This window comes from Ziziphus jujuba, chromosome 12, assembly GCF_031755915.1.
Source record: "Ziziphus jujuba cultivar Dongzao chromosome 12, ASM3175591v1".
Lineage (NCBI taxonomy): Eukaryota > Viridiplantae > Streptophyta > Magnoliopsida > Rosales > Rhamnaceae > Ziziphus > Ziziphus jujuba.
The window spans coordinates 25731687-25756761 of record NC_083390.1 but is presented as its reverse complement, the minus strand read 5'-3'; the positions used below and the strand labels follow the sequence as shown (position 1 = coordinate 25756761).

The 25075-nt window shown below is 36.9% G+C and overlaps 5 protein-coding genes across 8 annotated transcripts; 4 read left to right on the top strand and 1 right to left on the bottom strand.

Annotated features, from left to right (window-relative positions):
* On the bottom strand, positions 1-2293 carry LOC107428972 (uncharacterized). The gene is made up of 3 exons (XM_016039579.4): positions 2054-2293; positions 1108-1256; positions 1-264 (listed from the first exon to the last, which is right to left on the bottom strand). Exons 1-3 carry the CDS (start codon positions 2151-2153, stop codon positions 187-189), a joined length of 327 nt encoding a protein of 108 aa, XP_015895065.3. The 5' UTR covers positions 2154-2293; the 3' UTR covers positions 1-186.
* Positions 2294-7595: 5302 nt separating this feature from the next.
* On the top strand, positions 7596-10763 carry LOC107431775 (indole-3-acetic acid-amido synthetase GH3.17). Its single transcript, XM_016042766.4, has 4 exons — positions 7596-8333; positions 8436-8537; positions 8661-9511; positions 9938-10763. The coding sequence occupies exons 1-4, from the start codon at positions 8044-8046 to the stop codon at positions 10534-10536; spliced, it is 1842 nt and encodes a 613-aa protein (XP_015898252.2). The 5' UTR covers positions 7596-8043; the 3' UTR covers positions 10537-10763.
* A 1894-nt stretch (positions 10764-12657) lies between these two features.
* On the top strand, positions 12658-19177 carry LOC107431796 (uncharacterized). The gene is made up of 4 exons (XM_016042793.4): positions 12658-14777; positions 15910-16481; positions 16565-16784; positions 17300-19177. Exons 1-4 carry the CDS (start codon positions 13518-13520, stop codon positions 18647-18649), a joined length of 3402 nt encoding a protein of 1133 aa, XP_015898279.2. The 5' UTR covers positions 12658-13517; the 3' UTR covers positions 18650-19177.
* Positions 19178-19625: 448 nt separating this feature from the next.
* On the top strand, positions 19626-20871 carry LOC107431751 (uncharacterized protein At4g14100). The gene is made up of 2 exons (XM_016042740.4): positions 19626-20270; positions 20477-20871. The coding sequence occupies exons 1-2, from the start codon at positions 19742-19744 to the stop codon at positions 20668-20670; spliced, it is 723 nt and encodes a 240-aa protein (XP_015898226.2). The 5' UTR covers positions 19626-19741; the 3' UTR covers positions 20671-20871.
* Positions 20872-21938: 1067 nt separating this feature from the next.
* Positions 21939-24654, top strand: LOC107431773 (E3 ubiquitin-protein ligase At3g02290). Of its 4 annotated transcripts, none has more exons than XM_016042763.4 (6): positions 21939-22115; positions 22431-22467; positions 22573-22860; positions 23482-23920; positions 24048-24157; positions 24367-24654. In XM_016042763.4, exons 3-6 carry the CDS (start codon positions 22741-22743, stop codon positions 24391-24393), a joined length of 696 nt encoding a protein of 231 aa, XP_015898249.2. In that variant the 5' UTR covers positions 21939-22115; positions 22431-22467; positions 22573-22740; the 3' UTR covers positions 24394-24654. The 4 variants fall into 4 exon arrangements, with proteins under 4 accessions (XP_015898249.2, XP_024922328.2, XP_015898250.2 ...); XM_025066560.3 differs by lacking the exon at positions 21939-22115 and adding an exon at positions 22126-22266 and having other exon boundaries at positions 22583-22860; XM_016042764.4 differs by lacking the exon at positions 21939-22115 and adding an exon at positions 22126-22266.
* The last annotated feature ends 421 nt before the right edge of the window (positions 24655-25075 follow it).

Sequence of the window (25075 nt, the reverse complement as noted above, 5' to 3'; positions counted from 1 at the left end):
TTCACAATGATAATGGGCTTATCAAGGCATTGTGAACGTTAAACACCAGATGACATCAAATTCTGCATGTTTCCTACATCACTCTGCAATGACATCTTTACTAAGAAACAAAAGTAAAACCCGCATAGTTCCACCTGTAATGTGACATTTGATACATTCTCAATAAGCAAGCTAGTCCTAAACTAGTTAGGATTTCATTGGTACCGCTCGAGGCCTCCATAGTCCCAGCCTATACTTGTGGGTGCGTGTCAATATCAGCTTCCTCTGAAAAACAAAAATCATATTCAGATATAAGTAATCTAATCTCTTCAAACCATCAAATGAAGCTAAGTCCCAAAGAACTTAATCCTAAAGAAAACCGCAACTTTCATTACGCCTTTCACCAACAAATTTAACAAGTAGCAGAACAAAAAATATATGCACTACTTTTAACTCTTTCTTCTTAGATAGAGAAATGAAGAAGAAGACAAGGCCTACAGTATTTCAGAAGCAAAAGTCAGTACAACAAGACAAGAAAATATTACATCACTTAGGGAAGAAGCCTAAACTCATTGAGTCAGTATTTAGAAAGTTTATATCATTACCAAATATAAAGCAACACATACTCCGGCACTGCATTTCAATTTTGGTAAACATTTTCGTTAAATAACATCTTTTCTTTCTACCAGTATGATATAAATGACAGCTCTCAAAGCAATTCTGCATGCTGTCTTCCTGAAACATTTTCACTTTTGCCCAGTAAAACAAAAATATTTGCAACCATTGGAACAGAACAAAGAACAAAACTCCAGAACTAAGGTGATTTCAAGTTGCAGTACCATTGCCAAACTAAAAGATAAATTAACCATTCCCGGATAGTCAGAGTTTCCTTTAAGCATCCCTAAACTTTCTTCATTAGAAGAGTTTAAGAAACCATAAACATAAATTAATCACCCTACTTTTCATGAAATCTTTCACTTAGATTTAAGCAAGCAATCTATAACCAAATTTTCTGATCTGCAATACTATCAGATGTATTGACGGATATACTGAAAGAATTATAATATACCCAAAAGGCAGAGGGCTTCAAGTATGTGCATATATAGTAGATAAAGATTTAGGAAATACCTGTTTGCAAGGGGTGCCAAGTTTCTTCAGCCTGAGCGTCCGAGTGACAAGCAGTTTCTGGAAGTCGCCCACCTCGGTTTCAAGCTTAGCCGCATGGGATTCCACCCCTTTGCCTATTCCATTTAAAAATTCTGGAATTCCAACTTTCACTGCAACAAAAGCAACAACTTTAGATCTCCTACTGACTATAACACTTTCACAGTAATCTAATCTAATTCTAACAAATTTTATTTCATATAAACTTTCATGCTCAAGTACATCACTCATCAGGAAGCATGAATCTTGCTCACTTGAGCCAACATAAAACATGATTTGTAGGATTAATTCCCAGTCACTAAAAGTAAAATCACCAAAACGGAGAACATCAAATTCTGCTTTTCTTCATCTTTATCAGTCATTTAGCAACCAGACAAGAGTGAACACGGTTTTTCAATGCTATAATAACGTTGAAACAAAAACCATATTTCTTTTTCCAACTTAAAGAGTTATTCAGCATTCAGTAATCAGCTTGGTATAGATAAGTTTCTCAAATAATGATAAATAAATTATAAACCAATATTTCCTTTTCCTTTATTCCCCATCTTTCTCACCAACCAAACAATGCGGGAAACTAAGCATAATCAACCTTATTCATCATTTTTTCCTCTATGTTTCCTATCTGTGAATCTATTAACTTCAATACCAGCCAAGTTTCTCACTCTGTAAATCCTGGATTTACACATAAAATTCAATTTTACCCATTTCGATTCTAACTCAGCAGCCAAAAACAGCTACTTGGATCTCTCTTTCTATCGACAATTTTTTTACAAAGTTCAAATCACAAAATTCACAAGAACCCAGAAAAATTTTCTTCTTTATCAATTCTCTTTTCTTGCTCTGGGAACCGAACAGAAAGTAAGAAAATCTTTTTATGGGTTACTAAACCCAGGACAAAAAAATCACTAACCTGCATAAGGGGATGGCTTGGAGAAGAATCTAGCGAACCCAGTTGGTGAAAGGGGTTGAGAAATTGGGCTCCCCTTGAAGAGCATTTGCCTCCATGCCATCTTCTTCAATCTTCAACTTTCTCTGCGCTAGATCACACAGTACCGCGCCGGCGGCTGACTGAAAAGCCGCGATCTCCACAAAATGGTCTCGATGATACGGCCTCTGGTTCTCACGCCATGGGTTTTGGCGCTCACCAAGTGTTTTTTTTTTATATTTTAAAATAAATAAAAGGATATGTAAGTAATTGATTTTTGTTTGAGGGTTATAAGGGATATTAAAGGGTAGATAAAAAAAGAAATAAATTGAGGGGGCAAAATTCATGAAGCTCGGTCCTATAGGGGTATTGGGCCAAATTCCCCGGGTTTTAAATCTCTAACTTTTATTTGTTGTGGGCTCGATAAGTGAAAAATCACGTGGCCCAGATATATAATTAAGGGGTTTTTTTATTTTATATATATATATATATAATTATACGTATAATTAATAACTGTATGAATAATGTATGATCCCATGCAATTTGCAAAGTAAGCTCAAAGATGTCATAAGATGAGGTTGAAAACGAAAAATGAAAATGATGTTTGTTTCCCGAGGAAATCGCGGATTGCCATGTGCAATTTCACTAGCTTCTTCCCAAGCAAGGGAAAGCGAACATGCGTATGTGCTCATCTCCTTAACTTTATGAATTAACCCCACCACGCCCCCGACCCTGAATCCAATCATATATCATCACAACTAACCTAATTATATACAAACATACTGATTAATACAATTCAAGTTCATTTTGGACCTTTATCAAAAACCAAAAAAAAAAAAAAAGTTGATTTTGGACCTTCTTTATTTTACTAATTAATTATTTCCACAGAAGAAAATCAGAAGACTATAGTATATATACGATCAACTGACGTTGACCACTCACAGCACCGTCCTCTCCTGGGCTCCTGGTCATTACTACATGTTAGAAGCCGCCCTAATAATCTCCCAGCTTCCTTTGCTCCGAATTCATGTGGTCCATTTTAATTAATAACATTTTTATTATTATTATTATTACTATTACTATTATATTATACGAAGTTATGCAGCTGACTACGAACAAGAAGAAGAAGGGTTATCGTATATATTTAACGGCTTCTTGTTCTTGGTCTTGGATCTGGTGAACGATGATTATTTTGCGTCCAATCCCATATGCCTGGTGTTATTTGTTTTTCACTTATTAGTATTATAACAACATTGGAGGCCGAGACTTTTGGCTCCCTCCATATGATGATCATCATCACTTTCTTCTCTCCATATATATATATATATATATATGTTTGCTTAATTACTAATCCCACCCCCAGAAACATGTTTTATTTCTAATTAACCATTTTGAATTAACTCTTAATCTCTCATTGTCTATACATATACATACATATATATATATATATAAAATTTTATTTATGTTACTTTCTTTGTTTACCTACAAAAATGGTTAAAAACAACAAATTAGATTTAGTCATACTCTATTATTGTATATAGGGTCTCGTGGTTAGTTTTTTAATAAAAAAAAAAAATTCCTTTTAATTATATATATGTGTCAATACTTGAACGTTGAAACTTCATCCTCTCCATCGCTTTCAGAGGAATGTACATGAAACAAAGACTGCTTTTCCATATGTAAATGCCTGCCGGCCATTCAACATTCAAAACATTAGTTAATAAATGTTAGCTTTTAATTTAATATTGTAGTAACTTTATTTTGTCGAAGGAACTTTTGAAATTAAGCATCCCCACCTTATGGCAATGTATTTTGTATATGGATATATGTGGGTGAGAAAATATTTTACCCACATATATGATATATCTATATATGTGTGTGTATCATCTTCCACATATGTTGAATGGTTAGGTCAAGGAGTATCTGATTTTCTCCTACCTTTATTAAAGTCTAGCTAGAGACAGAGATGAAGAAGCAGAAGCTTTTCGAAAAACCAAGAATTCAAGCTCTTCCCTTACGTTCCAATGAAAACGTTATTCACGATATTTGACAATATTATTTCAATTTTTACTTTTTCTCCAGTCATGATCCATTCAGCTCTGATCAGCTGTATGGAAACCAATATTATAGTTTTAAAGAATGTTCCCTTGTTTTACTTCTCAGTCAATTTATTATTCTTTAATAGATATTTTCAATTTTAACTGCTTTCTAGTTATATATATGCGTTGTTATCCATGCAAATATTAATCTAGCTAGAATAATGATTTAATGAAGTTTGGAGACCCAACCAATCTATAAAACGTTTAGTATGTGAGTGATATAGTAGATCCGTGATGTACCGAATTTTTTTTAATATATCTATTGTTTCAAATGAAAAAAAAAAAATGCTTAATAATTGTTACCATATATATATATATATATGGTTATATTATTATAATTTTAATATTAAGACTAGGTAAACTCTTCAGAAAGTAAAACCATGACTGATCTATATAGGAGTATATAAATGTGTGTGTATACATACATATATATATATATATATATACTTGACATGTATTAATTTAAAACACATGGAATTAATGAAGCAACTTTGGAGAAAGGTTCTAAATGTAACCCATCTCATAGGTAGTAGTGCACTCTTTACAAATTAATTTTGGTGAAATAGTTCGGAGAGTTATTGATTTTGAATGTGAGTGAAGGCACTTAGAAAAGTGGAATTAATCCAAGTGAGTGAGCTAGAAGTTGAAGAAGTTGAGACTCTTACATTAATTTGATGGTCAGCAAATCATATTAATGTGTGTGTGTGTGTATATATATATATATATATATGTTTATAAACCCACTGCTCCCACCCTTGTTTTGCTCCTCTTCCCCTGCTCTTTCCAAGGGCGGTCTGTCCCCTCAAAAAGGCACCTACTTTGTTTGTTTTCTTTATAAATGATCAACACCTTCTAACCAAATCTAGCATATCCCGATCAATATGTCCTAATATCACCCATTCACCCATTATTTTACTCACTTTTCTTCTTCATTGTGTTTACCCAGCTATATATATATATATATATATGGTTTTTCACATATATATTTTAAATTTACAGCAAATGCTTAGATGACAACCACCCTTATTTCTCTTACTAGCTTGTTGTAAAGGCAGGGTTTTCAGCACCATATATATACTATTAGAAGTTCATTTTCTATGTTTTTAGGTTTACTTGGTAGTCTAGCTAACTTAATTTTGTCTTCTTCAAAGCTTTAATTTTCTTGCCCTCTACGTACGTTGAAGTACAGTGGTTGAGTTTTTCTGATTCACTTGGAAGAAAATCATCTTCCTTGCAGAAACTATTTCTCTCTCACACTTTACAGATCACTATTAGATAGTAAAAGTTATTCATCTTTATATATAAAAAGGTTTTTTTTGAAGGACCAAAAGATTGTGTCTAGTGTCATATATGCAACTATACATATATTATCATTATTTTTTTTTGTTTTTGGGTGATTATATATAACTATATATAATATTCATCATCAAGTGTAATTGGCTTTTCCCCATAAGAAAGAAAGACAGAAAGATTAATATTGGATCGTCTTGGGGAGATGGTAAAGAGACTAGAGAGAGCCTAGAAAGAAGAGTAAATATTTCCAGTATTTTTAATTTTGAAGGTTGAATAAATACGAGGCTGAGATGGGATCCTTGAAAATACCAAGTCAAAATGGATCAGATGCAAACCAGAAACTTTCTTGACTTGTAGCAATCAAAATTATAAATTTATAATCCAACAAGGCTTTGCTTGTCAGGATCCCGATAAATTTTGTTTCATTGGTTGGAATGGTTTCCAATCATAATTTTTATGATTTCATTGTAGGGTCCTTGAAATGACACATGATTCGCTAGCATGACAACCATTGTCTCTCTCTCTCTCTCTCTCATCGAAAACATATATATATATATATTACCTTTTTTTTTTTTTTTTTTTTTAAGTTTTTGAATTTTTCTTTTGCATATGATCCTCCTATCCATCTCTCTTTGTCTTTTATGGAAAACATGTCAATGCTAAAGCTGTAAAACAGAACTTGTCTTATAATGATCGATTGCTAGCTAGTATATATGTTATAGTTTTTAATGGGTGAAGTTAAAAGTTATTGGCTTTCACACACACACACACTTATATATATATATATATATATATATATATATGTATATTGTCTCACGGCATATACACAATGGATATAGATTATACATAGAGTAAAAGTGGCACTTGAATGAAGGAACAAACTATTTAAATGACAATAGTTTATGTATAAAGTTGTAAGATATATGGTGTAACACGTGAAGTTGATCGAGAGATTGTGACTATCCTACCACCTGGAACTGAAAGTCATTATAATTTATATATATATATATATATATATATAGGCTTTTTGCTTTGTTTTGGTGATGTTGACAAAACTTATATAAAGTTGTTATGATTTTGAAGTTGCAGTTGGATTATTGGGTGATTAAGAATAATAACATGTTGATTTGAGAGTTTAAAGAAAAGAAAAAGATTTCAGTTTGTTATAGCCACAAAAATTAAACTAGTTTTTCATGTGGGACTCAACTCTCTCAGGGGACATGGCTGGTGGTGGTGGAAAGGAGAAACTTCCAAAATCTCAATGCAACCGCCCTGTGTCAGCCTGAAATCAATTAGGGAATGAGCCCAAACACACCCCCTTGTTTCCAAGCACCATGTTTGGCTTAAAATGTGTCAGCCAACGCTTTAATGAGGTCATGGGGACTGTGTAATCTAGTGTGCTTGCAAATTGCAAATATGCAATTGCATGCTTATCAATTGCACATCATCAATCATCAATTTCAATTGCCACATAAAACTAAAACCCCTTACTAAATATTAGCAAAACCTTCTGTTTCTTACTTGATTTTCATCTCTCTCAAACTTAAGCCAAAAAGGCAAAAACAAAAACAAAAAAATTAGAAAGCTGGGCCCACCTCTTGAAAATATGTTTCCTGTTGCGCTCTCTTCGCTCAACACACTAACCAGAGCTGTAAAGCGAGTCCTCCTTGATTGCCCTTTTCGTGGCATTGTTTTGTCCCATTCTTCAATTTCTTCCGTCCATGGGGGCTACTCTTCTTCACAACTATCTTCTTTTTATTATTACTTTTTATTTTCTTAATTACACTCCTTTATTTCACACTATTCTCTTTATGGGTTGAATTTTAATGCTTTATTGCTGACCAAAGCTTATCTAAAGCAACACAGTACAACACGAACCCATTGATTGAGTTTGAAATTTTGAGAGCTTTATTTTTATTTTAATACTACCCCTAGCAATACTAGAGTAATTGAATGGGAAAAATTGAATGAATAAATGGCACCTCTAGCTAGGTGGTTTTGAGTTTGACCAATAGTTTATTTTTATTAGATTCACAGCTTACCAGACAAGGCCACGTGTGTAGGACCTCCATAGCCTCTACTTCCCTTACATTTCCTCTCTTTTTTTGTTTTTTTTTTTTTAATTTTGCTCTATTTTTAAGAATTTGAATATACGTCATTTCCCAAAATCCCCTCCAGAATCTATTATTTAATCGTATCCCCTCATCCAGTACTCTTAGAAGCTACACTGCAAAAACCACTTCCAAATTCCAAGTGAGAAAGAAAGAGAGAGTGAGATAGATAGATTAGGAAGTCGTCCTGAATGTCATATGTTCGTTTCTCATTGCAGCTCTTGCTTTCCCTCATTCCATGCTAATTAAATTGATTCAATTCAGTTCAGATAAGGCCTTTTTGCTCACTTGGAATTATTTAGTTTTGTATATGTTTCTTAATTAATTTCTTTTTGATGTTATGTAGAGCAGCGGTTAATGACTTGTATGCAGTACCACTCCTTTAGCTACCAAAATTAAGCACTAGTTTAGTATTAAATTCCGAATTCTATCATAAGTTGGCGTTTTCCATCAATTACTAAAACTGTGAAGGATGTTGCCCCTCTTCGATCCAAATGACAGCGAAGCCGGTATGAAGCTTTTGGAGGACCTCACTTCAAATGCATACCAAATACAACAACAGGTATTGCAGCAGATACTCGCAACAAATGCAGGTACAGAATATTTGATGGGGTTTCTCAGTGGCCAATCTGACAAGCAACTCTTCAAGAAGAAAGTCCCTGTTGTGAGCTATGAAGATGTCAAGCCCTATATCGAACGAATTGCTAATGGAGAGCCTTCGGAGATCATTTCTGCTCAGAAAATAACTGAGCTTCTCACAAGGTATGAATGATAACATGTACCCAATTGCTTAAATGCTTTAAATTATTATATATATATTTTCCTCCCAACATAATTTTTCAAAGTTACTTCAATATCACGCAGCTCTGGCACTTCAGGAGGGCAGCCAAAGATGATGCCTTCCACTGCTGAAGACTTGGACAGAAAGACATTCTTTTATAATCTCCTTGTGCCTGTGCTTAACAAGTAAGTAGTTCAGTTTGTATTCGTTTCTGAATAATTAATGTAACAGTATATTAATTAAAACAATTCTTCTTATGTATCCTATATATATATATATATATATATATATATGTATAATGAGTTCAGGTATGTAGAAGATTTGGACAAAGGAAAAGGAATGTACCTTTTGTTTATCAAACCAGAAATTACAACACCCTCTGGTTTGATGGCAAGGCCTGTCCTAACCAGCTACTACAAGAGCAAAAATTTCACAAACCGGCCTTTCAACCGGTTCAACATATACACCAGCCCAGACGACACCATTTTGTGTTCGGACAGCAAGCAGAGCATGTACTGCCAGTTACTCTGTGGTTTGGTACAGCGGGACGAGGTTCTGAGGGTCGGTGCTGTATTTGCATCTGCATTCTTGAGGGCTATCAAGTTCTTAGAGGATTACTGGAACGAGTTGTGCTCCAACATAAGATCAGGCCATGTCAGCGACTGGATCACGGACCTCAGTTGCAGAAATGCAGTGTCTGAGATCCTCCTCCTCAACAAAGCCAATTCAGATTTGGCAGATTTGATTGAGCGTGAATGCAGTGGGAGTTCATGGGAAGGCATAATCAAGAAGCTTTGGCCGAGAACAAAATTCATTGAAGTTATAGTTACAGGGTCCATGGCCCAATACATCCCAACCCTTGAATTCTTCGGTGGAGGACTCCCTCTGGTATCCACAATGTATGCTTCTTCCGAATGCTACTTTGGAATCAATTTCAAGCCACTCAGCAAGCCCTGTGATGTCTCTTACACCCTCATCCCCAGTATGGCCTATTTCGAGTTCTTACCTGTTCAGAGAAACGTTGGAGATCAGGTGGTCCATTGCAATGGTACTGTTTCTGATCAGAATTGCCTAGAGGAGGACCAAAATGATAAACTGGTTGATCTGGTGGATGTGAAGCTTGGTCAATATTATGAACTTGTCGTTACAACTTTCACAGGTGATTTTTATTTATTTATTTTCTCTCATCAGATCTGACCCACATGCTTCATTTAATTCCTCCTCTCTTTCTTCTTAAGCAGAAAGAACCTATCTCAATCATTGTAAAAATCGCCATATATGTAACCGGGTATTTCATACTACCCTTTTGTAGTCTACTTTCCCTCTATTAATGTTTTCATCTCCCATGGAAAAAATTTTCAACTTGGTTTCACTTCACTCTACTTAAGTACGCTACAAGTAATATTCTTTTGTAACCATTCTGCACCAATTTATGTTTAACCATATAGAACTTTACTTGCTTGAAGGAATCAATGAAAGATATGGCAATTACTGATCTTAGAATCTTTGTAAGTTAATTAAATTAATTATGAAGAACTAGCTAGCATTTTCTCATTCGTGCTATATTTAAAAATGTGTCACTCAGGGCTATACAGATACAGAGTTGGAGATATTCTAATGGTGACCGGTTTCCACAACAATGCTCCTCAATTCCGTTTTGTACACCGAAGGAACGTGGTGCTAAGCATTGATACAGACAAAACCAGTGAAGATGACCTTTTAAAGGCAGTGACAAAGGCAAAACTGGTGCTGGAGCCACTGGGGTTCCTTCTAACGGAGTACACTAGCTACGCAGACACCAGCTCAATCCCAGGCCATTATGTGCTATTTTGGGAGCTGAAAATGAAAGGTAAAAACATCAATGTGGAAGCAGAGCTGGATGGTAATATAATGGAAGAGTGCTGCTCCACGGTGGAAGAATGGCTGGATTCGATTTATAGAAGATGCAGGAAAAAGGACAAGTCGATTGGACCACTAGAGATAAGAGTTGTGAAGCAGGGAGGTTTTGATGCTCTGATGGACTTTTGTGTGTGTCAGGGGTCTTCAGTTAACCAATACAAGACGCCCAGATGCATTAAATCCGAGGAAGCCATCAGGATTTTGGACTCAAGGGTGGTGGCAAGATTTTTTAGTCAAAAAACTCCTTCTTGGGAGCCTTTTAGAATGGATATCATCTCTGAGTAATATATGTTAACCACATGTTCATGTAATGGTATGGGATAATTGCATTGCATTCCATGTTTCTTTCTTTCTTTCTTTCTTTTTTTTTTCCTTTTTCTTTTCTTTTTTCTTAAGAGTTTTAATAACAAACATTAAATTTGTAAAAGATATTGTCGCTATTCTATGTTTGCCTAATTCAGATGGTGTATTTTGGATTTGTATGGAAAAAGAGATATATAAGAGTTTTTAGATATGATGGCTGTGCTCATGCAACTGCAAAATAAATTGCGTTTGCGTGTGAAATACTAACAGGCAGAACTACAACTAGCTAGCTAGCTGTATTTATATTGATGATACACACGAGGAAAGTGACGATCATCCAGCACATGCTTGCTCAAATGCGCATGCATGGATTGATAATGTTCAATTCATGTGGTTTCTAAGTGTCATTTCACTGTCGCTTTCTAAAACTATCGTTTTCTACTGTGTTAATTATATGAACAAATTCACATCAAAATAATTCTTGTGCATGCCTTATAAAACACACAAACAAAACCATATATAACAAAACAGACTACTGCGGTTTCTACAAGAATACCCCTCGTTTCTAATTCTTAAGAGAGGGCAAGAGAGGAGAATAAAAAAAAGCCATTATGTTTGAGTAATATTAATTCCTTAATATAATTACCCTCTTTTTTTTTCCTCTATTTTTTATTTTTATTTTTTGAAAAAAGAAGAGATAGAGAGACAGAAAATGATCATATGAGGAAGATGGATGATGATGATGATGATGATGATCCATCGTGTAGAGGTAGAGGAAGCTCTAGCTACCACATATAATTAAGATATATAATAAATAAAAATGTAATGGTAAAAATAGAGAAGCAAATGAAAGAAGCGGGCATACATAGAACAGGATTTATGAAAGAGAGATTGGAAAGGCAAAGGCTAACATGGCTCCACGACTATAGGAAATTAGGCAAATACATAAGCAAGCATATATGGGATGGGGATGGGGACAGTGAGAGCAACCCAAGGGAGACATAAAGAACTGTACAAGCAAGGGTGAGAAGTCTGCATAAGCCAAGCCTTTTGCTTTCTGTCTCCTTGCATTTATGGGGAACATGTGGTCTTAACCACCACCACCTATACCCCCTCACGCCCATTATAATTCACCACTCACCTCCAATCTCAAACTGACTTCCTCCTCCCTTCACGTATACATAACTATCTCATGGCTTCACCGAGTATTTCTTCTAATTTCCTAAAATTTGATTATTTTCTAATTTAAACGTAGTAGTAATAAATTAAATAATAAAGTTTTATATATGTATGGATGTTCAATTAAAAAAATAATAAATTAGTTAGGTAATAATAGAAGAGAAATGACATGGCAAATGGTGATTGGAGGTGAGCTGAAAGGAAAGAGTGATGGATGGGGATGACACCTTAGAAATGAAATGAATGAAGAAGGTCCAGGAGGAGAGGAGATGGATATTAATGAATATTGTCCACAAAGTGGAAAACGATGGAAAGAGTGGAGGATTTGGAAGTTAGTTAAAAAAGAGGGAAGAGAAAGAGGTAGGAAAAGCAGAGAGAGGGCACACGTGTGTTGGGATTCCGTAGCTGTCTGTTTTGACTTAGAAATATATAATATGAATCCCCCGGAGGGTTGGGACTTGGGCGTCCCTTTTTATAGGCCTACAATCCCCATTCCCAATCCCATGCATCTGCCAGAAACCAAGTGAGATAGGGACTTTTCTTGGATCTAGGTTGCCTCCCCCGGGGATAAGGCCCTTAGCTCACGCATCCTCATGTACTGAAAGTGATTGGACAATGAGCCTCTGGGGTCCTTGTTGCTTATTTTTGTCTACATTATTATATACATTATACACATTACACACACCACCACCCGCTTCTTTAATTTCCATTTGCTGCAATGTTAATAACCCTCTGTTACCCATTGCCACATTCAACTTATCCTATCCATATTCTGTTTTTCAATCACAGCCACCCATATCATGATTCATATGTGCTACTAGTACTGCAAGCGACAAAACTACAATACTAGCTATTCCCTCAGGCTCCTCTCCAATTCCTCTACCCTCTTCAACAACCAATACTAAATTAAACTAGGCCATGGGCTTTCATTTATCGTTCAATTCAATTCTGTGGAGTTGGCATGTGCTGAAGCATTCAGCTTTGAATTCTAATCGAACTTCAAACACCACTACTGATTATGTCCCCAGAAGGCAAAAAAGGAAGCTCTTGTTTCTCTAATTACCATTTGCTTTTTCTTTATCCACATAACATTCAAAGTCAACACCTAACACCATTACAGGTTTTCCAAATTCCAGTTAAAACCAAAACAAAAGTGAAAACAAACTCCCAATAACATGTGTGTGTGTGCGCGTTCTTCATGCAAGCAATAATACCATTTGGAATCTCTACATGATTTTACATGGGATGAGTGTATATAGTGTCCAAAGGTTGCAGATAGACACTCTCGTCCCAATGAAGAAACGTGGGAAAGATAATCAGGCCCAATAAATAAGGATCTTTCTAACACGATTGGCCCAATAATAATATTGATCCAAGTCAAAGTGAAGCGGAAGAAAGTCCTACTCCTTATACCGAACGAATAGCGAATTCCAAACGGATCATGATTCATGGCGGGCGCTTTCTAAATGGAAATTCTAGTGTCCAGTCCCATTGTCCCAAGCAAGTGTCAAAAGCCCACCACCTCAACAGCGCCACTGGAGCTGACTTTGGTTTCAACTTTGAATGCTCTACAATGTTACGCTGAGCCTAAACCCCATCGTCATCCATCAGAAAAGAAAAAAGGAAAGGAAAAGAAAATCGGACAGACAGGAGAAGAAGAAGAAGAAGAAGAAAACACAAACTGACACCCTCACACACCCACACCCACACCCACACCCACACAGACAGAGTGGTGAGTTGAGTTTAACAAATCTCCGGTGTCATTGGACCCACCGGCGAAGAAAATGATGCCGCCGGAGCTCCAATCGCGCTCCTTCCGGCCCTACATCTCGGCCTCCGTCAGCGCCCCCTCTTTCACGTCCTTCAACAATGGCTCCCCCTACTCCTCCGACGCCAGTCTAAGCCCTAACCCTAGCTTAGACGGCCAGCACCACCACCACGACCCCGGTGCTTCCTCCTCCTCCTCTAGATCTCTCAAGAATTCTCGCTTCGCTCCGGCGTCTTTCGCTCACAACACCAGGATCGCCATCGCTCTCGCTCCCTGCGCCGCCTTCCTCCTCGACCTGGGCGGCACGCCGGTGATCGCCACTCTCACCCTGGGCCTCATGATCTCCTACATCGTCGATTCCCTCAACTTCAAGTCCGGTGCCTTCTTCGGCGTCTGGCTTTCCCTGCTCTTCGCTCAGATCGCTTTCTTCTTCAGTTCCTCTATCTTCGTCACCTTCCATTCCATTCCTCTGGCCACTCTTGCTTCTTTCCTCTGCGCCGAGACCAACTTCTTAATAGGAGTCTGGGCCTCCCTTCAGTTCAAGTGGATTCAAATCGAGAACCCTTCAATTGTTCTTGCCCTTGAGCGCCTTCTCTTCGCCAGCGTTCCCTTGGCCGCCTCCGCAATCTTCACTTGGGCTACAATCGCAGCCCTCGGCATTAACCATGCATCCTACTATCTCATGGCCTTCAGCTGCCTCTTCTATTGGCTTTACTCCATTCCTCGCGTTTCCTCCTTCAAAACCAAGCACGAAGCCAAGTACCACGGCGGCCAGGTTCCAGATGATAGTTTCATACTTGGCCCTCTCGAGAGCTGTTTTCACACCCTCTATTTGCTTTTCTTTCCTCTTCTCTTCCACATTGCCTCTCACCACAACGTCATTTTCTCTTCCGCCGCTTCTTTTTCTGATATTTTTCTTCTCTTCTTCGTTCCCTTCCTGTTCCAACTGTATGCGTCCACCAGGGGTGGGCTTTGGTGGGTCACCAAGAATGCCCACCACCTGCATAGCATTCGTGTGGTTAACGGTGCTGTTGCTTTGGTTGTCGTCGTAATTTGCTTGGAGATTAGAGTTGTTTTCCATTCATTTGGGCGATACATTCAGGTACCGCCACCGCTGAATTACCTTCTCGTGACGACTACAATGCTTGGAGGAGCAGCTGCGGCTGGTGCGTATGCGTTGGGTATGATTTCTGATGCATTCAGCTCCATGGCTTTCACCGCGTTAGCTGTAGTAGCTAGTGCTGCTGGAGCTATCGTTGTGGGCTTTCCGATAATGGTATGCATTTCAAACTTGTTGCTCTTCAGTTTTAATATTTTACATTTTTATCAGATTCTCCTTGCATTGGCATCGTAAAAGATTGCTCTTTGTCATAATTAATTTCAGTGCAAATACCGGGCTTTATTGATTGGACATAATTAGCTTTCCATCAAGTAAGGCATACCTATTCAGGCTTGATATTGATCTTGGAATAGAATGATTGCTTATTACTTACCTTTTGCCAAAAACTTTGAAGGATCTTGGTATCTGTTGCCCTGATAATGATGACATTGTACCTATTCTTTGAACCATGGTTGAAATTTCGTGGGCTTACTGGAAGCAAACATTCATGTGTGTTTCATCGATCAATTTTTGTTTGGTAAACTGGTCTTTTCTACTTACAACATCAGCACTCGCTGCTTTTTTTTTATGTATCCGGGTGTGAATCTATAAGAAAAAGTTGTTTGAGGTGGCCGAATCTTTTTATAGTTTGAATGGTAGCTTTCAAATTTGTTTGCATTAATTAAGGGATTAGAGGTTCAAATACATTTGCTAAGATAAACTATCTCTAATGTTCAAATTTAAGTTGGATTACTCCTCTGGCTTAGGATAATCAATGCTTATTAGATTATGGTATCTGCAGCAGCATATATGATCAAAGATAACAATCTGGTTTTTGGCAGCCACAAACTTTGTTGTTATGAGAAATTTGATTATTCTGGAACAATCAAATTTTTGGATGGCTGAAAAAATTAATTAAATTTTTGGATGATCATAAAAAATGAAGTCATCTACCACTTCCTCTATGCTGTTGGAAAATTTTAGCCAGAATAGTTTATGCTTATGAGGTTAGTGTACAAGACACCAATGCAGCAGTATTTCCATTGCCAATGGAAAAGTGTTGTCACTTGATGTCATGATGTGCTTCTTCCTGACTGGATCGTGATGATAATTTCTTGGTTATCTTTCGCAATTTGAGGCCATAATATTGTCTATTTTAGCTTTTTCAATTTGGAAATTGAATGTGTGACTCTAATGTATTATAGTACTGTAGTACCTCTTTGAACTCTCATCAAATGTTCAATTAGTATTAACGATTTTTTTTTTTTTTTTTTTTTTTTTTTTTGCCTTTTTGTCCTCATTCCTGTAGTTCCTTCCACTGCCTTCAGTTGCTGGCTTCTACCTGGCTCGTTTTTTTACAAAGAAGTGTCTGCTGTCATATTTTGCCTCTGTTGTGCTTGGGAGCTTGATGGTTATGTGGTTTATAATGCATAATTTCTGGGATCTAAATATTTGGATGGCAGGCATGCCTCTTAAATCCTTCTGTAAACTCATAGTTGTAAATTTTGTCTTGGCAATGGCTGTACCTGGTCTAGCACTTCTACCTTCGAAACTTCAATTTTTGGCCGAGATTGGTTTGATCAGCCATGCATTGCTACTTTGCCACATTGAGAATAGGTTTTTTAATTATTCTGGCATATACTATTATGGCTTTGAGGATGATGTGATGTATCCAAGCTACATGGTTATCTTGACTACATTTGTGGGTGTGGCCCTCACAAGAAGACTATCTGTGGATCATCGAATTGGCCCAAAGGCAGTTTGGATCTTGACATGCCTGTATTCTTCCAAGCTTGCTATGTTGTTTATTTCATCAAAATCTGTTGTATGGGTCTCGGCTGTCCTCTTGTTGGCTGTTTCTCCTCCACTGCTTCTTTACAAGTATGCTTTCTGTTTAACTTGGTGTTCTTCTTTAGTGTGGATTGATCAAAATTGCTAATCTTCTCAATTTTTGGGATCTCCAGGGATAAGTCAAGAACTGCCTCAAAGATGAAAGTTTGGCAAGGTTATGTACATGCTGCGGTGGTTGCATTGTCTGTGTGGTTTTGTCGTGAAACAATCTTTGAAGCCCTTCAATGGTGGAATGGGAGACCTCCATCTGACGGTTTGCTATTGGGTTTCTGTATTGTCTTGACTGGTTTGGCTTGTGCACCAATAGTTGCGCTCCACTTTTCCCATTCTCTGGTATATGCCGTATTTTGTTTTCTTTTCCTTTTTTGTTAACTATGTTTTTTAATCCTTGAACATAGATCTTTTTTAAAAAAAAAAAAAAAAAAAAAAAAAAATTCAAAGTGAAAGTGAATGCCAATTTGTTATTCTTTTCAAATCATTAATTAAGCTGTGCATTTATCACGCTTCCTGAGTATATTTGCAAATAGCATGATGTGATTCAAGAAATTTATCAAGGACACTTGTACCCTTGTGGGTTTGATAGTCCAGTGCTTGTTTTATGCAGAGTTGAGCTTTTATTTGAACACAAGTACTATTTGGAAGAACCAGAATGTGTTGTCAATGCTGAATAACTTAATTCCTAATTAGTCGGAAAATTTTCCTTTACTATCTTTTATTCACTGTTGGTGAACTAATGATTATTTTTAGGTAGTAATATGTAAATACTTTTTTGAAAGTACAGCATTGTGAAGAGCAGTTCACCAGTTATCATCATATTAATCATGCTCTTTTTCCATGTCATCTTGCAGACTGCTAAGAGATGCCTAGTGCTGATAGTTGCAACAGGTCTGCTCTTTATCCTGATGGAACCACCTATTCCGTTGACGTGGACTTACCGATCTGATCTGATTAAAGCTGCCCGGCAATCTACCGATGATATCTCCATCTATGGCTTTGTGGCACCAAAGCCTACATGGCCATCATGGTTGCTTATTGTTGCTATCATGCTTACTCTGGCAGCTGTTACATCCATCATACCCATTAAATACATGGTTGAGTTGAGAGTATTTTACTCAATAGCTATGGGTATTGCTTTAGGAGTCTACATTTCTGCTGAGTACTTCCTTCAGGCAGCGGTCCTGCAGGCCCTCATAGTTGTAACCATGGTTAGTGCCTCAGTGTTTGTAGTCTTCACTCATTTTCCTTCTGCCTCAAGTACCAAGCTCCTACCATGGGTTTTTGCTTTACTTGTGGCTCTTTTCCCTGTAACGTATCTTCTAGAAGGCCAAGTGAGAATTAAAAGCATCCTTGGAGATAGTGGAGTTGGAGACATGGGAGAAGAAGAGAAGAAGCTCACTACTCTACTGGCTGTTGAGGGTGCAAGGACATCTCTTCTTGGTCTGTATGCTGCTATCTTTATGCTTATAGCCTTGGAGATAAAATTTGAACTTGCATCACTAGTACGGGAAAAGGCTTTGGATAGGGGTGGAATTAGACATAGTCAATATGGTCAAAGCACGTCTGCTAGTTTTCCTCCAAGAATGAGATTCATGCAACAACGGCGGGCCTCTTCTGTGTCAACCTTTACAATTAAGAGGATGACTGCTGAGGGAGCCTGGATGCCAGCAGTGGGTAACGTTGCTACTGTAATGTGCTTTGCTATATGCCTAATCTTGAATGTTAATCTCACAGGTGGCTCAAACCGTGCAATATTCTTCCTGGCACCTATCTTGCTTCTTCTCAACCAGGACTCTGATTTTGTTGCTGGATTTGGGGACAAACAGAGGTATTTTCCTGTCACAGTAGTCATATCAGCCTACTTAGTACTGACAGCCTTGTACAGCATATGGGAAGATGTGTGGCATGGGAATGCAGGATGGGGCTTGGACATTGGGGGGCCAGATTGGTTCTTTGCTGTAAAGAATTTGGCCCTCCTCATTCTCACGTTCCCCAGCCATATCCTTTTCAATAGGTTTGTGTGGAGTTACTCTAAGCAGACAGACTCTACACCATTGATAACCATGCCCCTTAATCTGCCGTCTGCCATCATAACAGATGTGCTTAAGGTTAGGATACTGGGGCTCTTAGGAATTATTTATTCCCTGGCCCAGTATCTAATCTCTAGACAGCAGTACCTTTCAGGATTAAAGTATATTTAGATAAAAACACATACTCTGTACAATATGTTTTGGGCAATTTTCAAGTGAGGTGAAAGTTCAGGTTTGTTCTCACATTTTCGGTTCTTATCTTTTTCTTTGGTGTTGTGCATGCGCCAAAAATTCTTGAACCATACACTACCCTTTGATTTAATATGGCAAAGACATGATGACAACAAAACTTTCAAATATATGAATTAAAATTTGAAGCCATTTGAATTGATGGGTTTTGTTGGTTTCATATGCGTGATCTGCCACTTGATTGAGCGTCTTTTTCTTAGACGGTGCAGTAATTGGATGCCTTGCATAAGGTAGAGTTTATCATCATCTGTTAATATGTAGAAAGGTTTGCCCCAAGTACCATATCTGGAATAACATGGATGTTGATTATGAGTACTTTGGCTGGAAGATTTTAAATATAGTTATGAAATGTTGTATATGTACTCTCTTATGCTGAGATCCGTTGTTGTAGTTTGTATTTAATTTGCATCTATTAAAGGAAAGAAAGTAGTTAACGACAGGATTGAATCAGTATTCTGTGTTGGATGGTTTGTGGTGTAGGATTCGACATAAAATCATATTATACTGTTAAAAATCAATCTTCTATTTCTATGAGTATTTTACATTCTCAATAACGACTCCCTGGAAAACAGAAATTAAGATGCCAAATAGTTTTTATTTTTATTTTTATTATTATTATTTTCTTTTTCTTTTTAAATGAAGGAAAAGGAAGTCGTTAACTACATTATTTCATTGGAGAAAATAATAATAATGACAATAATAAAATTGTTGGGAAAGGGAGAGAAAAAGTGTGCAAGTACCGATTTGATTTGCTTCAAAAAAATGGCAACCAGGAATAGGAGAAAATAGGAGAGGATTGGTAAACCTGAGATTTGTCGACGAAATGCTAATGTACGCACAAGCAGTGTCATTGGTCTGTCACTCAAAAAAAGTAACGGGCAGTTTGGATTTTGGAAGTGATATCCATAAGTGTTGTAAGATTTTATTGTGATTGTGAGATGTATCAAATAGCGAAAATAAATAACTAAATGAATAATAGATAAAACTTTACCCACCATCTGCACCACCATCACGATGACCACGCGTCCTCTCAAAACACTCTCTCTGAACTTTGAAAGCAAAGCAACCATGGCCTTGGCCTTCTCCTACTCCAAGTACTTGATAGTCTGCTTCTTGTGGTTGTCAATGGCAACGGCAACGTTGGCTGTGTCGTCGGAGGACCCGGTGCCGACGCCGTGGCCCCACCAATTCCACTCCATACTGGTGATGAACAAGAGCGGAATCCTGCAGGTGATCGACCTGTGGTACGACTGGCCCAATGGTCGAAACTTCAACATAATTCAGCACCAGCTGGGTAAGCTCCTTTACGACCTGGAGTGGAACAACGGCACCTCCTTCTTCTACACCTTGGACTCCAACAGAGAGTGCCGATCCGCTCAGTTGGAGGTGGGTATCCTCCGCCCCAATTGGCTCGACGGCGCCAACTATCTGGGTCAACGCCACGTGGATGGCTTCCTCTGCAACGTCTGGGAGAAGGTCGACTTCATTTGGTATTATGAGGACGTCCTCACCAAGAGGCCTGTTAGTTGGGTCTTCTACACTGGTGTGCTCTTATACCAATCTAATCCTATTAATAATATGTTCTTTTCTTTCTTAGTTTAATTTGATATAATCTATCCATCTTACGACTTAGCATTTATTGGAAATAAATTGGAAGTTGAAAGATTGTAGCAATTCCATTGTAGAAACTGCAAATTATTTTATATATACAAAGGAATCCTTTTATCCAATAATTTTATAATATTGCAGGGAGGGAAGCTCATGTGATGACATTTGAAGTGGGAGCAGTGCTTGAGGATTCTAAGTGGCAGGTCCCTGCTTATTGTTTTGATGATGATAACAAACCTCTTCTACAATCCCAAGCCTTTTCCATCCCCACTACTCCACCACACCACCAGCTTTTTCCCCATGATGGGGTTCTGCGAGGTTCTATGGCTATCTAAATTCCAAAGCTTCGCATTTCTCTACTGTTAATAAAATCTGGATTATTTATGGACCAAATTGCAAAACCTAACCCCCCACAAGTGTGTTGCTCCTTCATGTTCAATTATCCGGACAATGCTTTTTAGTATTTTAAGTTACTTTCGTGTTCAGTTTTTGAGTCTTTGGCAAATATAAGCTCATCATCATCATCGTCTTCTGAATTTTGGTCTTTTTATATTTTTATTTTAATTAATCCCCGACTCGGAATTGGGCTGAAAGTAGTGTATAGGATACGTGTAAAGCTAGCTATTAATGGAATTAATAGTTATAACATATAAGCTCAAGCATTGTCCCGTTTTTGAAGTGAAGTGGACTCTTCAACTCCATATTTAGACATATTAGATGAACTGTCCCTTCAAACAACACCCACCATTGATAAACAATGATGGGTGGGAAAAAAAAAAAAAAAACCCAAAAAAATGGTAACGACCATGAGAAGGCCGACTTGAAGAGACTAGAGGTCAATATAATGGAGCTTATTAGGCTGACAATCGCTGAGGATCCCAATGGGGTAATGTTTATGCCCATGGGTTCCTTTCTATTCATTTCAACTAAAGTGGCAAACATTTCATTATTATATTGTATATTCACCTTATAATTTGAATATACATTCCAAATGTGAAAATAAAGGAAGTAAAAGAGAGGAAGAGGATTAAGGTTGGTGAAAGATAAAATAATATATATCAGTTTTAATATGATAAAAATCTTTTGTGTGCCGTTTTATTTTGAGGATTTATATTACTTAAAAATTAATCTTTCCAAATTAAAGAAATCCATTTATTTTGAGGATAAATAATACTTAAATTAATCTTTCCAAATTAAAGAAATACCAATAGTTTCTGTTCACGGTTGCCTCTTGTCTTCTCGGATTACTTTTTTTTTTAATTCAATCCAATTATTTACATATTCAGCAATTTTTTATTTCATTTTTTTTTAAAAGAAATACTATATGAATTGATGGATGGCGGATTTGACAATTGTTTTACATTATAAATTTTAGAAATAATGTTTTCCAAAAGAAAAAAGAATTTGAAAATAAGATAAATTTGCATTATTGATCAAATAAATAATAATTTTAGTGCTGCAAAAGGACTGGCTTCCATATTTATTTTTATTTTTTAAAATTTTTTGGAATGGAATACAGTTACCACATAATAATAATTGATAAAAATATAAAAGATTCCGTTCACCTGCAAACGTATTAAATAAAATATTTGTTAAAGCTAAAAAATAAAATATTTATTCATCCAAGAAAGTTCCCGAAATCAGAAACTGAAGGCCTGCCCTGTGTTTGTTTTGGTGGAAGTGGAAAGTGATGGTACAATGGCGCGTACTTGACCTTGAGCACAAACTCCCATTCTCTGGGGATCTTCTTCGTCGATGTCTCATCCCTATAACTAATAAGGTAAACTCACGACCGTCAAACTGCACACCCAATCAATCGCTCTTCCTCTTCTTCCTCTTCGTTTCTGTGATCGGGGGAAACTGATTTTAGCGTTTGGACAACCAAACCCATTTCTAAATTTTCCATTTTTATGCTTTGGCCTTTACTGGAGGTGGGTCTACGATATGAGAGTGGAATTTCGCTATTTTTCTCTATACCCACTTCGAATTTGATGTTGTGGTTTCTATTTATGTATGTTTAGCTAAGTGGGTCTCGTTATGACAATGCAGTCCAAAAAATAAAAACTGAAATCAGTTTCTTTTTTCCTGTTGTTAGATTCACTTTTAATTGCTGAAGAAGTGGAACTTTTCAGGTACTGTAAAGTTGAAGTCTTGATGAAAAGATTTTGTTATTTGGTTTTAATTTCGTTTCTATTCTCCACTTCGTTAAGTTAATTATCTTCTCATGATGGTTCCAGCGTTTTGCAGGGATGATTCCAGCGTTTGGAGTTTAACATGTTTCTGTGGACTTCTCTGATCTGAGCTTTTCTCAAACTAGAAATTTCCAAGAATTTTTGTAATATATCGTTTCTGTTCTCAATTTGCTGCTCATTGCTTGTTCAACTGTCACTTGGAAAGCAAAAAAGATGGGTGCTCTTTGCTGCTGTCCATGTGGGGATGAATTTGACGAATATGCACTTCCTAGCAATCCGATGCACAGGCACTGCATATGCCTGAGATTCTTTCTTCACCAGCTTTTCAGTGGGGTATGTGTTATATGTCTGAGCTAACTGGGCATTATTTCACTTTCTGTTCAAGTTACCTGCATGGAATATTGTAAACAAATATCGTAGTTTTGAATCTTTTGATTGGCCTGCTTTCACTGGTACATTGTCTGGTTGCTGCACATTTCACGGATAAGGAATTCCGTTTCTAAACATTCTTCTTTTGAGACAGAGAAACGTTAGGCATCCCTGAAATACTACTGAATCTGAACTTTCCTTTCCCTTTCTACATCGGAATTGCTTAGGCTTTACTTAGGGTTAATCTAAGCAGCCTATAATTTAGTAATTATTTTACTTTGGATATGCATATGCAATGAAATTCTTAATTTTTCAGACAATGTGTCAAACTAAGATAGGCACTAATGCAAGTCATAGTGTGTGCATCAATCGTCCAAATTAGGCTATCATATTGATTTTTGGGCTATACATTCTGAACTGGTTAGCCAATTACCTACAAAAATTTACTTAGGAATTAAGACATTCCCTGGCTAACATAGTGTTTACTAGTTTACCTGATGATTCCCTATCCAATATGCTACTTATAATTACATTAAAGTGAATGTAATCCATTTCTTTGGTACTCCATTCTTCATGCACATGCAGTATGGTGCAATGTTTCAAAGACTTGATGCCCGTTCAGTTTCATCACCTGTCCATGGTGCTAACGTTTTGGCATCATCAGCAATAAGTCCAACACTATCAGAAAATTCCTCAAGTGACAGTCAAATCTCAGTGTCCAGGCCATTAGCATATGATAATGATCAGCGATACTCTCGCTCACAGCGTGATGGCTTGGTATCTAGACGTGACAAGTCATTGACTCATTTGCAAGAGGATTCACAACTAAGAAGAAATATGAGTAGTTCTGGAATAGAATCTCTGGGTTTCGGGAAGAAATGGAATGGAGTGGATGCCGAAGAAGATTGTAAAGTTTGCCACTCAGAATCCTCGGAAAAGGCTTTAGCAACAAAAGTTGCTTGTGGACTAACTTACACTCAACCATCTTCTGAAGATGAAGATGTCTGCCCTACATGTCTTGATGGTAATTTGACCATGTTAATATTCCATTACTCGTATAACCATATTAATAAACTGGATTTTTTGGAATTAAAAATTAATTTGTATAAAGCTTCTTAACCTACATTAAGATGTTAAATTATTTACTGCAGAATATACTCCAGAAAATCCTAAAATCACAACCCGATGTTCTCATCATTTCCACCTTGGCTGTATCTATGAATGGCTGGAAAGAAGTGAAAGTTGTCCAATTTGTGGCCAGGTATGCATGGCATTGTTCTTTTAGTTTGAAAATACATGGATAGGGTTAGTTTGTAAGACTTCTCTAGAAAACCCCCACCTCTGAACTAGTGGACACTTTCTCAGAAATGTCTACATCACAGCTCTATGAGCAAAACTTTTGATTTTTTGATTTGACAGTAGGATTCATTTATCATATCTCACTCAGCCTACTTTGTTCTGAAATATCAGGAGATGGAGTTCTGTGAAAGTCCTTAACATTTGTGCCTCTGATCCCAAAGCAATACAGCAAATATAGCGGCAGCAACTGTCTGTAAAAAAGGTTGCCTTGTTTATACAGGCATGCATAGAGTTAAGCAATGGTTCACTAGTTCCTTATACTTAAATAACTTATGATGTTTGTCCATGTTTTAATGTTTGGATGTTTTATGTTTCATGTATATAATTCCACAAATGGGTGTTGAATCATATAAAATCGTTGTAAACATAATTGTTGTGAAATAATCCTTCTTTCTCCTACTTTGAACTCTTTCTTTTAGTTTGCTGTTTGTTTCCTTAATCCATGTAACAGTTTGTGTTGACTGTACGAGAGGGTTTAAATTCCTTTATTGAGCTTGATTATAGCAGCCCAAAAAAAAAAAAAAAAAATATGGTGAGGAGCCATGCATCTGAAGCAAAGCAGGTTAGATGTTTTACAGTCTTGTTAAAGTCCTTTTGCACCTTGAGCTCACCCACATTTAAATTAAATTTCATAGATGTAGATTCACACGTTTATTCATAAGAGAGTTGCGTTGTCCAATTATTTTGTGGTCGGTGAACATTATATTTTTGAACAAGATCATCGGATATAGAACAACCCTTAGTGTACAAGTTTTTTCAGAATATGTTGAACAAAACAAGGCAGATGCATGCACTTTACGAATAACCAATTATTCTTCAT

What these genes read in the sequence shown, in the direction of transcription:
- LOC107431751 (XM_016042740.4), top strand. Translation starts at nt 19,742, where the DNA reads ATGACCACGCGTCCTCTCAAAACACTCTCTCTGAACTTTGAAAGCAAA. An exon ending in TAGTTGGGTCTTCTACACTG is followed by an intron (nt 20,271 to 20,476) that starts GTGTGCTCTTAT and finishes ATAATATTGCAG; the next exon opens with GGAGGGAAGCTCATGTGATG.
- LOC107431773 (XM_016042763.4), top strand. Translation starts at nt 22,741, where the DNA reads ATGGGTGCTCTTTGCTGCTGTCCATGTGGGGATGAATTTGACGAATAT. An exon ending in TTCACCAGCTTTTCAGTGGG is followed by an intron (nt 22,861 to 23,481) that starts GTATGTGTTATA and finishes ATGCACATGCAG; the next exon opens with TATGGTGCAATGTTTCAAAG. An exon ending in GTTGTCCAATTTGTGGCCAG is followed by an intron (nt 24,158 to 24,366) that starts GTATGCATGGCA and finishes CTGAAATATCAG; the next exon opens with GAGATGGAGTTCTGTGAAAG.
- LOC107428972 (XM_016039579.4), bottom strand. Translation starts at nt 2,153, where the DNA reads ATGGCATGGAGGCAAATGCTCTTCAAGGGGAGCCCAATTTCTCAACCC. An exon ending in CAAGCCATCCCCTTATGCAG is followed by an intron (nt 1,257 to 2,053) that starts GTTAGTGATTTT and finishes CTTTTGTTGCAG; the next exon opens with TGAAAGTTGGAATTCCAGAA. An exon ending in TTGGCACCCCTTGCAAACAG is followed by an intron (nt 265 to 1,107) that starts GTATTTCCTAAA and finishes TTTGTTTTTCAG; the next exon opens with AGGAAGCTGATATTGACACG.
- LOC107431796 (XM_016042793.4), top strand. Translation starts at nt 13,518, where the DNA reads ATGATGCCGCCGGAGCTCCAATCGCGCTCCTTCCGGCCCTACATCTCG. An exon ending in TTGTGGGCTTTCCGATAATG is followed by an intron (nt 14,778 to 15,909) that starts GTATGCATTTCA and finishes TCATTCCTGTAG; the next exon opens with TTCCTTCCACTGCCTTCAGT. An exon ending in CCTCCACTGCTTCTTTACAA is followed by an intron (nt 16,482 to 16,564) that starts GTATGCTTTCTG and finishes TGGGATCTCCAG; the next exon opens with GGATAAGTCAAGAACTGCCT.
- LOC107431775 (XM_016042766.4), top strand. Translation starts at nt 8,044, where the DNA reads ATGTTGCCCCTCTTCGATCCAAATGACAGCGAAGCCGGTATGAAGCTT. An exon ending in ATAACTGAGCTTCTCACAAG is followed by an intron (nt 8,334 to 8,435) that starts GTATGAATGATA and finishes AATATCACGCAG; the next exon opens with CTCTGGCACTTCAGGAGGGC. An exon ending in TGTCGTTACAACTTTCACAG is followed by an intron (nt 9,512 to 9,937) that starts GTGATTTTTATT and finishes TGTGTCACTCAG; the next exon opens with GGCTATACAGATACAGAGTT.